The following is a 14,161-nucleotide window of genomic DNA, read 5'->3' on the forward strand; positions in this document are numbered from 1 at the left end:
AAGCTAATTGTTCTAAAGTAAGATCACTTAGAAAAACTCACACTAAGCAAATGTAAGTGTTACAACATTTACACATGGGGCGAACTTAGAAGGTTTTTTAAAAAATTATTTTAAAATGTTTTATAAATCTATTAATTTGTCATGTGACAGCACACAAAGATTTAAAAATATATATTTGAATTGTTGTTTGGTAGTACAGAACTTGAGTATTGTTGAAAAAAGAGACCTGTTGAGGCTTTTCATCTGGCACTCATCAGGACACTTGGCAAGAATGGCAATACAAGGGGAAAACGATGTATACTGTCTGACAAGAGAATGATGATTGTTTGAGAAGTGGACTTTGGTAGAGGCAGCAGAGGCTTTGCCATGGGAAAAGCACCAGTTGATGATGATTGACAGTTAACTGCCAAAACTTGTTTGAAATGTAAACCAGAGCTTAATCCCAATTGGCCCTGAGGAATGTGTCAGGGAATGGCAAACAGGTGCTATGTGTCCATGTTGGTTCTGCTTGAAAAGAACAGAGTCGTGTGTATTGCAACATATATTAATGCACAGGGCCCTGTTCTTTGCAGACAGAGAAAACGTACAAACATAGCACCTGTCTCAGCTAAACAAAATAATTAACAACCATTCGTTGGTCAGTGTCAAGCTGCATGGTTTAGATAACACCTAGATAACAAAGACACTTAGGTCACACTCCTATTTATCGACTACAGCTCAGCCTTCAACACCATTATTCCTACGAAGCTCATCTCCAAATTCCGTAGCCTGGGTCTTGGCTCCTCCCTCTGCGAGTGGATCCTGAACTTCCTAACCCACAGACCGCAATCAGTAAGGATAGGCAACACCACTTCCTCAATCATCCTCTACACCGGTGCCCCACAAGGCTTTGCCTTCAGCCCCTTACTATACTCCTTATAAGTCTATGACTGTGTGGCCAAATTCACCTCCAACTCGATTTTCAAGTTTGCTGATGACACCACCATAGTGGGTCAGATCTCAAATCTCAAACAATGACGAGACAGAGTACAGGAAAGAGATAGAGAATCTGGTGAACTGGCGCAATGACAATAATCTCTTCCGCAACATCAACAAAATGAAGAAGATAGTGATCAACTTCAGGAAGCGTAGTGGAGAACATGCCCTGTCTACATCAATGGGGAAGAAGTAGAAAGGGTCGAGTTCTTCAAGTTTTTAGGCGTCTAGATCACCAACAACCTGGCCTGGTCCCTCCATGCCGACACTATAGTTAAGAAAGCCCACCAATGCCTCTATTTTCTCAGAAGACCAAGGAAATTTGGCATGTCTGCTACGACTCTCATGAAGTATTACAGATGCACCATAGAAAGCATTATTTCTGGTTGTATCACAGTTTGGTATGGCTCCTGCTCTGTCCAAAACCGCAAGAAACTACAAAGAGTCGTGAACAAAGCCGAGTTCATCACTCAAACCAGCCTCCCACCCATTGACTCCATCTACGCTCCCCGCTGCCCCAGAAAAGCAGCCAGCATAATTAAGGATCCCATGCACACTGGACATGCTCTCTTCCGTCGGAAAAACGATACAAAAGTCTGAGGACATGTACCAACCACTCAAGAACAGCTTCTGCCCTGCTGCCATCAGACTTTTGAATGGACCTACCTCGCATTAAGTTGATCTTTCTCTCTGGACTGTAACACTACATTCTGCACTCTCTCCTTCCCTTTTTTATGAACGGTATGCTTTGCCTGTATAGCATGTAAGAAAGAATACTTTTCACTCTACACTAATACATGTGACAATAATAAATCAAATCAAACCCCCACCAAAATCTTTGGCTGCCTTCCCATCCCCTCAGGCTGACCTTGAAGTGTTTGATATGTCCTTGAAAGTGCAATAATTGCAGCAGTTTCTTTGAAGAACAACTTGCTGGTTTGAGCATTGAAGAAATCAGTAGGAAGATGGCAGGGCTGCAATTATCAAATAAGAAATGAGGACAGACACAAGGTCTGGAGGAAACGTGCTACAAAACAAAGAAGAGGAGACCATGGAACAAGCGGTGAGATTCTCTGGATCCCCTCAGCATTTTACTCAGCAGTGAGAGGCAGCGCCGATGGCTAGCGGCAGGATCTTCTGGTCCCGCCGCTGTCAATGGGAGTTTTCATTGAAGCTGCCCCACACCGCCAAGAAACCCGCAGCAGGGGGTGCGCCACCGACAGGACCAAAGAATCCCACCACGTGAACGACCAGAAGATTCTGGCCAAGGAGTGGAATGTCCCAAGTTCCACTGAAGCCAAAGGGTTTGAGGCCTTCAAAGCTGGAAGTGAATCGTGGCATAACAAAGGCAGGGTGAGGCATCTTAGCAATGCTCTTGAATAAACAATGAAAGAAAGCAGACGAGACCATGACTAGAGAAAAGGGATGACATATGGCCCATCAAATCAGCAGAAATAGGACCTACCGGCAGGCAAAAAAAGCGAATGGATGATTCCCAAGGCCTGCCAAAATCAGAAAAAAATGGATTAACACTTGTCACAAAAGGCCAACAATTTATTTTAAATTAAACTACTTGCCTGCCTTGCCACCAAGAAAAACACACCTGGGTGACACGGTTTGGAGGTGCAGCAACACCATCTAGTGTTAGGAAGACTGGTGAAGTTCCCATGTGCACAGTAAAACATAAAGAACAGCAGTTTCATATGCAATGTATTAATGTACAATGCATTATTCTGCTGAAGTGGAGCTGTGTACCCTGAAGGCAGAGGTCACCAAATTGGAGGTGGAGGGAGGTTAATGGAGGGGGACAGGGAGGCTGTACTGATCTAACAATTATGGGAATGACAGACGCTGACTTGAATAGCCAGAGGAGACATTATGGAGTAATTCTTCATTACTGCCCATTCCCCATGTTTGGCATCCACCATATCTCTTTCTTCTCATTCTAAGGTATGGATTGAGAACATGGTCAAAAGGAGAGTTTTTTGGGAGATCTTTGAAAGTTAAGAGGGAAAATGTTAGAGAATCCAGCAAGCAGATATATAGTGGCTGAACTGGAGAGGAAATAAGTAAATAAAAAGAAATATGGTATTTGGAAGAGAAGAAAGTTAATGCGAGGATGGAAAGCTGATTGAACTAGTAAATAATAAGACATACAGCTGGGAAATTTGATCTAACACCTGTCCATTCAGACTTTTCGGTCACAACCCATTCTGTACCACTTTGAAGTGACCACTTTAGCATCTTCTGTGTGAGCCAACAAAAACATCATGCTCCATTTGTGAGGGGAAAGAAACAGCTGCAAAACAAGTCTTTGATTATGTAAATACTTGTATTTAATTTGAATTTTAAAATTTATAAACAAATTTCAGAACCTATAAAGTTTAACTGCAGATACACTGCCTCTCTTCTGAAACAACCATTTTTAGATGTGCAAATTCTGCCAGAAAATTCAAGAAATGCTTATAGACAAAGTAAATACAGTATTGGAAGCATTTCAAATAGACGCAGCCAAATGTTACAACAAATTGTCTTTCTGGAGGAGCGTTTCCATTCCCCCACTTACCAACATGTTATATGTTCTCCCCTTCTCTCCCTGAAAGCAGTGACTCAAGGCTAAGGTGTGGTTCCATTGACATCAGCTACGCAAGCGATCATGCAATATATGCAAACTTAAACAGCAAGTGTTGGTAAGCTGTAAGGGCATCACCAGAATATATAGTTATGTCTCCAGCTGACATACAGACATAAGTATTTTCCAAAAGGAATAATTGAATCCCAGCCACGGGGCAAAAACCCTGAATTCAGTTTCTCCTCTCTGGCTTGCAATATCCCATTGTTGCACCAATTCAGATCAGCTAGCTCAGCATAGCCCAGAAATCACAATTTATTGACACTGTGGTTTTGTGCTCCATCACAAAATGCATTATCTATTGAATGCTCAGAAAACTTGTTATACATACCTATTTTCAAAAATGCAATAATGCTCGTCAGTGTTAAGATGGCTAAGGAGCAATGAGTTCCAGAACCTGAAATTCCAAAATGTTGTCCCCTGCAAGAAATCCTTTTGGACTGGTTCTCAGAAACAGGAGGACACTACTTTTGGTGGTCACTAATGGCAACTCAGGAGTGCTACATAAATCCTGGTTGCATAGCAATAGCACTGAACCACCAGCAGAATAGAAACTCCGAGAACACTTCCAATTCTTGTGTTAGGCCATACAACATGGAAAAATTAGCACAGGAATCTGTTTGAGAAAAGCTATTTCAGGAGGAGTGAGTGATGCCTTCCCTGGTATCTGAAAAATAAAAAAACTGCTGGTTAAAAGATTTATTGGGATATCAGGTGTTTGATGATTGTCCAAAAACAGCAGTGTTCATAACTTTAGGTACAAATGAACCATTATATCAAAATGCAAACAATCAGGAATAATAAACAAACCTCATGTCACAGGATAGTATATTCAAGATAGGTGGCATCTGGGTCACCACAGCTGTGCTCAACGAAAGGCAGCACATTAGGAATGTCATTACAAATAGTTGGCAGGGTGACTTGTGGCTTGTATCTTTTATCCACGTGTACAAAAAGCTTTGGATCTGCTATCATTAGTTACCAGAATCTAGCAATACTTGCTTCAGACCATAGTTGTTAAATGTACGTATTTAGTTATTTTACTTTTTTATATGCACAACCAGGGATTCTTAAATAAAAACAAAATACTGCGGATGCTGGAATCCTAAAGGGATTGAAGGAATTCTTAAAGCCTTATTGAAGTGCTTTCTAGTTCTTTCTCAGAATGGCAACCGGTGACAAGTGGTGTCCCGCAGGGTTCAGTGTTGGGGCCACAGCTGTTCTCTTTATATATTAACGATCTAGATGACGGGACTGGGAGCATTCTGGCCAAGTTTGCCGATGATACAAAGATAGGTGGGGGGGCAGGTAGTATTGAGGAGGTGGGGAGGCTGCAGAAAGATTTAGACAGTTTAGGAGAGTGGTCCAAGAAGTGGCTGATGAAATTCAACGTGGGCAAGTGCGAGGTCGTACACTTTGGAAAAAAGAATAGAGGCATGGACTATTTTCTAAACGGTGACAAAATTCATAATGCTAAAGTGCAAAGGGACTTGGGAGTCCTAGTCCAGGATTCTCTAAAGGTAAACTTGCAGGTTGAGTCCGTAATTAAGAAAGCAAATGTAATGTTGTCATTTATCTCAAGAGGCTTGGAATACAAAAGCAGGGATGTACTTCTGAGGCTTTATAAAGCACTGGTTAGGCCCCATTTGGAGTACTGTGAGCAATTTTGGGCCCCACACCTCAGGAAGGACATACTGGCACTGGAGCGGGTCCAGCGGAGATTCACACGGATGATCCCAGGAATGGTAGGCCTGACATACGATGAACGTCTGAGGATCGTGGGATTATATTCATTGGAGTTTAGGAGGTTGAGGGGAGATCTGATAGAAACTTACAAGATAATGAACGGCTTAGATAGGATGGACGTAGGGAAGTTGTTTCCATTAACAGGGGAGACTAGGACGCGGGGGCACAGCCTTAGAATAAAAGGGAGTCACTTTAGAACAGAGATGAGGAGAAATTTCTTCAGCCAGAGAGTGGTGGGTCTGTGGAATTCATTGCCACAGAGGGCTGTGGAGGCCGAGACGTTGAGCGTCTTCAAGACAGAAATTGATAAATTCTTGATTTCTCGAGGAATTAAGGGCTATGGGGAGAGAGCGGGTAAATGGAGTTGAAATCAACCATGATTGAATGGTGGAGTGGACTCGATGGGCCGAATGGCCTTACTTCCGCTCCTATGTCTTATGGTCTTATGGTCTTATAACCTGTGTTTCTACCACTTTGTACAGTTTGATTAGTCCAGACCACAAATTTGCCCTTACAAATGTATTTTTGTTGACAGGTCCTTAATCAAGATCTACAGTGCAGCCATTTAAAAATGGAAGTCATGGACTTAAAACAACAAATTCAACATATGACTCAGTTACTTTCTCTCCAAAAACCAGAGAACAGAAGAACAGAAAAGTAAAGCAGTTTTTAACTTGTACCAACATCTTGATCTGAAAGAAATTATTAATCACATCATTTGTAGCTTAACGTTAAATTATATTTAAAGAGCTTACTGCATAATACTTAAGGAATTAAAGTTTTTTTATTACTTTGGGAAGTTGCAAACGAGGACTGAATGAGCATATCTTACATTATAACTCTCCGGTTGTGACCACATTAACTAAACTTGTTCACTAAATTATTCTATTCCAGAATTTTCAACAACCACATAACTGAGGTTTTATAAAATTATTACTGTTTAATTTTTTTTGGTGGTTACTTATAATGAGGGGCACACCATAAGCATCATATGCTTATGTTAGATGATAAGGAAAAGAAAACTTACTTACATTTGACGGTGTTTTAGCCAGTCTAGCCAGCAAGAGATCAAATAGTAACACTCAGGTTCTTCTGATTTGAATTTTGCATCCACCTTGCGAGGCTTCAGCATGTATATCCTGACTCACATCAGTGCAGATCAAGTGAAGTCGAGTTCCTGTTGTGGACAACATGCATCTTTCCATGTATATTGTGTTACAGTCCAATCTGCAGCACTTAACTCTGATCAGATTGGGGAGGTGGGGGGAAGAAATACATTTTCAGGCAAAAAGTCAACGTCAAATCATTAGAAGTTTTGTGATGTTGGATGATAACCCTACTTAACTTGTGTCAAATCAACCAAAATATATTTTTCTGATCTGCCTTATGTTAAATTACTGCTGGTATACTATATTAGCAATAAGGTTAAGTAAATAAAAAGTATCTTGACCTTTAGAACAAACTCTTAATATTCTGTGTGGATGTGACTCTTAGAACTTTAATCACAATTTACTGCATTAAGGAAGGAAACTATTCCCTTGATATTTTCAGTAAAAAGGGAAATGTGTAGTCATGTGTGAAATCTCACATCATTTTACATGTATGATATAGTAGGACCTGCACCATAATCGTTTGTTTTGCTTTCACTTTACAGGCTTATAAACACTTTGCTTCCTGCATTCAGCCAACAGTATAAAACATTGCAGGAAGCTGGACTTGCGTCTGCAGCTGCTGAGGATGCGTTTGTACAAGTGGAGCAGTTAGTACAACAGGAGAAAGGGATTACTTGGGAAGATCAGATTATGGAATTGCCAGAACAATTATCTGATGAACAGCTAAACATTTCCTCGATTATGAATTACTCCCAGCTCACCTATTGCCAGGCTGCACCATGTAGTATGTAGACTGTTCTTAAACTATAATTAAGTAGCATATGTTAATTAACTAGAAGAATGAATTATTGCAAGAATGTAGATCATGTATTCCTAAGCATACATTTGTGAATGGCTGCTGAAAACCATTGCTGCAGCTTGGACATTATTTAAGTACTATGTTGATATGTCATTTATGTGGAAGCAGAAAACAGCTTTACCAATCAGGTTTTATCCCTTACAAGTCAAAGCTGATCAGATTAGCATGCACATATACTTAATTTTTCCCCAGTCTAGCCCCAAATCTTCAAATAAAAGCAAAATATTGCAGATGCTAGAAATCTGAAATAAAAACAGAAAACGCTGGATAAACTTAGCAGATCTGACAGTATGTGTGGAGAGAGGAACAGAGTTAAAGTTTAGAGTCCATATTACCTGTCTGCAGAACTGATTGTAGTCCTAAATCTTATTGCATAATACCCCAGTTAACCCTAAAATGTATGAATTAGTTGCCAAGAAAATTCTATTATATTTATAAATATAAAATTATATTTTTGTTCATGCTGGTAAGCATTAATGTAAACTTGGTTTCCTATTTTCTACTATTATCAAATAAAGGAAAATTAGTTCCTTTGGAGCGATATGTATAATTCACTTGTTTGGTTGGTATGAAGTAAAATAAGTTAACTCCGATTGCTCCCCTACCCTCCCCACGCCATGTTTTGCAGCAGTGGAGTCGGCCTGCTATTGGCCAGCGGCACGATCTTCCAGTCCCAATGCTGTCAATGGCTTTTTCTTTGACTTTCACCCTCAACTGCCAAGGCAGGAGGGAGATTTGCCTTTGGCTGGACCACAAGATCTCACTAATGGGAAGAGCCAAAAGGTTTTGGCTGAGATTCCTTTTGAAATTCGAATCAAATGAAGAACAGGAATCTGGTCATTTAACGGACACTTTTAGCACTTTTCTCAGCCTTCTTCATCCTCATTTACATTCCCTTTGTCCTATTACAACCCTGCCCCCAACCCTCATAGTATAAATCTCTTCTGATTTTCTTTGCTCTTAGCATCTGAGAAAGGAGATTTTCTAGCATTTTCTGGGATTTTTTGCTTCAGATTCCAGCATCTGCAGTATTTTGCCTTTATCTTAGTGAAGAACAAGAATGCTTAAATTGTCATATTTTATTTCTTGTTCTGTAAGCACAGTGGAGAATACTTGAAGCTGAGGAAGATGCACATTGTAGGCATCAACTGAATCCTGGCCAACATATCAAAATAAAAAATTGTTCACTTCTTTCAAACCCCACCAGATAATGTGTATTTCTAAATCATGCTTCTTTTTGAAGGGGAAAAAAAAGCATATAGATTCTTCCACTCATATTCATACCTGCCCTCAGCCACCCACTTGTATCTCAACGAAAGGGCATTCTTAATATCAGTCCAGATAATTAATGTTGGCAGGATAGAATAGGGACTACAATGGCTGAGCCCTGTGTTGCTTTTGTTTAATGTTAAAGCAGGGGCCAGTTGATAAAGGGCAGAGCAGGATCCATAGCTGTTTTTAATATTTTCCTTCTCAATCAGACAGCAACACAGCCAATTGCCTTTCCTGTATGCTAGCCTGTTTAAAATCTACTAATTCAGCTGTTCAACCAAGCCTGAAACCTCCTTGTTTTGTGTGGCATGTTGTGATGGTGCTTTTTAACACAAAACCATTATTGTGATATTTGGATCTTCTTAAAGTTTATTTATTAGTCACAAGTAAGGCTTACATTAACACTGCAATGAAGTGACTGGGAAATTCCCCTAGTCATCACAGTCCATCGCCTTTTCGGGTCAATGCACCTAACCAGCACGTCTTTCGGACTGTGGGAGGAAACCAGAGCACCCGGAGGAAACCCAATCAGACACGGGGAGAACGTGCAAACAGTGACCCAAGCCGGGAATCGAACCCAGGTCCCTGGTGCTGTGAAGCAGCAGTGCTAACCACTGTGCTACCATGCCGCCCTTGCCATTTTCTAAAACGTATTTAGGCCCCTGTGTTTCTGACTATTCTTGTAAGTGTGCTTTTCTCATTACATCCTGGAGAATGTTTATACTTGGCCTAGGTAATTTTGATAGTACACCCAAGAAGCAAGCCTTTTCTTAGAATGACTACTAGATTTATTGGTTGGAATTGTATCGTCCCGCCCGCTACGGGAATCGGTGCAGGCGAGGGGCGGACCATGGAAAGGTCCATAGACCTTGGGTGGGATTTTACAGTTTTGGGACGTGCGAGGCCTTAAAATCCCACTCATAATCTTCAGATCATCCTCATGCCTTTGAGCAGAGGCAGAGTTTCACAACATCAAACCTTGCTTGAGATTGTTCAACAAATTTATTGATTTTGGAAATACTTTATTTTATTTATATATAGATATATGTGTTGACAGTAAAGTGTTCACAATATCTACTAATTTTTATTCTTGACCTAAATAATATTGGCCCAAGAGCTTCAAAAGTTCCAGGCTGACTCTGAAATAGTCCAGGCTAATAAATACTCCTTAAAAAAATTGCTGGATTTCCTGGATTTAAGTTACTGTGAGCCAAATGTGAAGGAGCTGCTAATAGCTGTAACTGAATAAATCACAGGCTGTTTGTGTTTGAATTATATACTTGGTTCCTCCCTCATGTCCAATGCCCAGAGATAACTGAGCAATATCTTTATAATATTTGTACTGAGTTAAGCTGGAACATAAGGGTTTACATGACAAAGTTTTAATACCCAGCTAAAACTAGCCAATCTTTTAAATTTTTGGCACAATTTATAATCGTTGCTTTATCAAGGTCTAAATATAATCGATGTAACATCCCGCTGCTCCTAACCACATTGTGTGCATCATTCTTTTACCATTTTCTGTACATAATAATTGTAGTGTTCCACAGTTGCCAAATCAACATGTTTTATTAGACCGACTGGTAGAAATACAAAGACTGCTTATCCAAGCATATTTTCACGGCAACTGTTAACATCTTTGCAACTGAGATGAAATCTCCACAAATAAGCTCAGATGTTCTTTTTGGTTTACACTAATGGCCTGAACTTGGGTAAACAGGACATAAATTCAACATTTGCAGATGATACAAAACTCAGAAATTTAGTGAACAGCAAGCAGTAGACTTCAGGGGAACATAGATTGGTCAAATAAGCAGACACCTGGCAAATGCAATTTAATGCAGAAAAGTGAGAAGTGATGCAATTTGGTATGGAGCATGAGAAGAAAAAATATAAACTAAATGGTGCAGGAATAAAGAGTCCCGGGATGTACATACACAAATCTTTGTAGATGGTTAAAGGAGCATACGGGATGCTTGGCTTTATAAACAAAACCATAAGTTAAAAAAAATCAAGAAAGCTATATTTAAAGTTTATAAATCACTAGTTCAGCCCTAACTAGAGAATTGTGTTCAATTCTATACAACACACTTCTAGGAACAAAATCAAGGCCTGAAATAGGATGCGGAGGTGATTTATTAGGATTATCGGACTTAGCATGGAGAGATGTTGGCATTCCCTTTTAGGCAGAGATAATTAAGGGGAGATTTAATAGAGGTTCAAGATCAAGAAGGGTTTTTAAAGAGCGTTAATTGGGGAAAAACTGCTTCCAAAGTCAGATGGATCAATAACCAACCACATGGTACATATTAAGTTAATTGGCAAAAGTGCCATGAACATGATGGGAGGATTTATTTTTATGTGGCAAGTTGTGACCTGGAATGCAATACCTGAAACAGTGAAAGCAGATTTCAAATAATGGCTTTCAAAGGGGAATTGGATAATTCTTAAAGGGAATTTTTAAAAATAGCTATGAATATCTTTGTGATCTATATTCAAGTTAATATGCAGGGGTTAAATCAGTATTGATGTGACCTCTCAGCATCCATTTTCCTCATTCTGTGGCCAAATTTTATCTTGATAGCACCACCTTCTTAAAGACGTTTAATCATTTGTGCAATAAACGTCTGTTAGGTACAATGAATAAATGGAATGTCCAAGCACAACATCGTGGGCCGAAGGGCCTGTTCTGTGCTGTACTGTTCTATGTTCTATTGACAGTTTTATCTGCAACTTACAAAAATCATGATTTGAAAGGACCTGATTTGGTAAAGTTACACCACCAACAGCATTCCACCAGGCAAATATCCAAAAGCTCTTAGTAGCGTGCTTGTTAGCTTCAGTGTGTCTTCTCGCCTATTTAAACATGGATTTGAACTGTTTTAATTCCATATGTGTTAATTGTACCAATATACATTGTCTCAAATGTTTTTTTTTGTCTTTAGGCTCAAAAAAAACTCCTTCCAGAAGTTTACCGACGACGACTATAAAAGTCCAAAAGGATAGATCTCCAGATCAATTAAAATCATCAGTGGGTAGGTGGAATATTGTGCCATTTTATTAAGATGTTCAATAGTGCACTTAGTGTGCCCACATGTCATATCAATGTAATTCAAATAGGCTTTACCTAATGGAAATTGGGGAGATGGCGGACAAATTGAACAGGTATTTTGCATGGGTCCTCATTATAGACGATATAACTGGCATCCCAGAAACAGCTGTAAATCAGGAAAGGGAATGGAGGGAGCTCAAAAATTATAATCACCAGGGAAGTGGTATTGAGCAAATTGTTGGGACTGCGGGCTGACAAATCCCTTGGTCTTGAAAGAAGGTTATTAGGGAGATAGTTGATGCATTGGTTTTAATTTCCAAAATTCCCTAGATTTGAGGAAGGTTCCTTTATTCGAAAAGTGGGAAACTAAAGGACAGTTAGCTTCACGTCTGTCATAGGGAAAACATTAGAAGCCATTATGAAAGATGTTGGCCGGGATTCTCCGGCCAGTCCTGCCAGTGGCGGATCCCCTGCCAGCGGTTTCCCAGCAGCAGGGATGGCTTCAATTGGCAGGGGCAGAAGTGAATGATGTACCGCCCCCTGTCACCGAGTAAAACTCTGAGGGGAGGCCAGAGAATCTTGCCTGCTATAGCAGGCCACTTACAAAGTTCCAAGATAATCAGGCAGAGTCGACATGGTGTTGTGAAACTGAAATCATGTTGAACCAATTTATTGGAGTTCTTTGAAGGAGTTGCATATGCTATGGATAAAGAGGGAACCAGTGGATGTACTGTACTTAGATTTCCAGAAGACATTTGATAATGTGCCACATCAATGGTTATTGCGGAAAATACAAGCTCATGGCCTTGGGAGTAACATTGGCATGGATTAAAAATTGGCTAGCTCACAGAAAACTGAGAGTTGGAATTAATTGGTCTTTTGGCAGGATGTAATGAGTGGTGTACTGGGGCCTCAATTTTATACAATTTATATAAATGACTTGGATGAAAGGACCGAAGGTACCGTTGCTAAATTTGCTGCTGACGCAGATAGTTAAGCAAGTAAATTGTGAAGTGCACATAACAGACATGGTTAAGTGAGTGGGAAAATATGTGAAATGATCCATTTTGGCAGGAAAAATAAAAAAGAAGCACATTATTTAAATGGTGAGGGATTACAGTGCTCTGAGATTCAAAAGGATCTGGCTGTCTAGTGCATGAATCATTAAAGGCTAGTATACAGATATAGCAAGTAATTAGGAAACCTAATAGAATGTTATTGTTTATTGTAAAGGGAATTTATTACAAGAGTAGGGAAGTTATGTTTCAGTTGTACAGGCACTAGAGAGACCACATCTGGAGTACTTTGTACAATATTGATCTCCTTATATAAGGAAATATGTAAATGGCTTAGAAGCTGTACAGAGAAGGTTTACTAGAATAATGCCTGCAATGGGCGGATTGTCTTATGAAGAAAAGTTGTTCAGATTTAAAAGAATAAGAGACGATTTGATTGAGACCTTTAACAGCCTGAGGGTCTTGACAGGGTGGGTATGGAAAGGATATTTCCTCTTGTGGAAGAATGTAGAACTCGCGGTTACTGTTTAATAATAAGGGGCTGCTCATTTAAGACAGATGAGGAGAAATGTTTTCTCTGAGGAATTCTTCCTCAAGCAGAAGCAGAGTTTTTGCATATGTTTAATGCAGAGCCAGATAGATTCTTGATTAACGAGGGTGAAAGGTTATCAGGGGTTGGCAGGAACGTGGGGTTGAGGTTACAATAAATTAGCCATTTTCTTATTGAATGGCGGAACAAGCTTGAAGAGCCAAGTGGCTTACTCTTAATTCATATATACATTTACATTACAATCTGAAACTTGGTTTGTAAATTAATGATGGATGTGCTTTTAGTTTAAGAAAAATAGAAATGTATTTGCAACTAATATGATGAAGATTATTGAAATAAATGCCTGAAGGAGAGGTTTCTTTGTGTGCTTGAAGAGGGATTGAAGTGTACAGAGCAATTTTTGTTCAAAGCATTCATTGTTCAATTTTCAAAATGTGCAGTGGTTTTTTATCCCAGGTCAGCATGCCTGGCATTGTTAGAACAAATCCTGCGGCCTGGGGCAGCTCCAGTGATGCATGCCAGCTGATGTTTGCAGTGGGGATGCAGGAATCTGGAAATGTCCAACCCCATGTAAAGTAACCATTAGGTTCAGCTGGTCTTAGTTTCCTTGTGGTTAAGCAGCTCCTGTTTACTTTATGGCTAGTCCAAAGCAGCAATCCCATTCAACAAATGGAGCTACTCAAGTACACACATGCAAGAGTTTCTTTCTATAACTACAAAAGCAAAATGCTGTAAACTCTGGAAAACTGAGAGAAAAACAGAAAATACTGGATACACTCATCGGATCCAGCAGAATCTTTTTAAAGAGATGGTATTTTAGGTTGACTACCTTTCATCACATCTGCTAAGACAGGAAAAGGTGGCAATTCCTGCAAAAGGTGGCACAGGGAAGCCTTCTGGCCAGAGAAATGGGTAAGAAGTTTAACAACACCAGGTTAAAGTCCAAC

The 14,161-nt window shown here is 39.8% G+C and overlaps 1 protein-coding gene across 1 annotated transcript in view; it reads left to right on the forward strand.

The window, feature by feature from the left end:
• The window catches only part of kif18a (kinesin family member 18A), a 126,212-nt gene that overhangs the window by 89,442 nt on the left and 22,609 nt on the right, over positions 1–14,161 (forward strand). The window contains exons 12-14 of the mRNA XM_078221017.1: positions 5,889–6,010; positions 7,008–7,249; positions 11,542–11,631. Of these exons, the coding sequence (XP_078077143.1) occupies positions 5,889–6,010; positions 7,008–7,249; positions 11,542–11,631 (454 nt within the window). The remainder of the gene's footprint in view (positions 1–5,888; positions 6,011–7,007; positions 7,250–11,541; positions 11,632–14,161) is intronic.

This window comes from Mustelus asterias, chromosome 9 (assembly GCF_964213995.1).
Source record: "Mustelus asterias chromosome 9, sMusAst1.hap1.1, whole genome shotgun sequence".
In the NCBI taxonomy this organism is placed as follows: domain Eukaryota; kingdom Metazoa; phylum Chordata; class Chondrichthyes; order Carcharhiniformes; family Triakidae; genus Mustelus; species Mustelus asterias.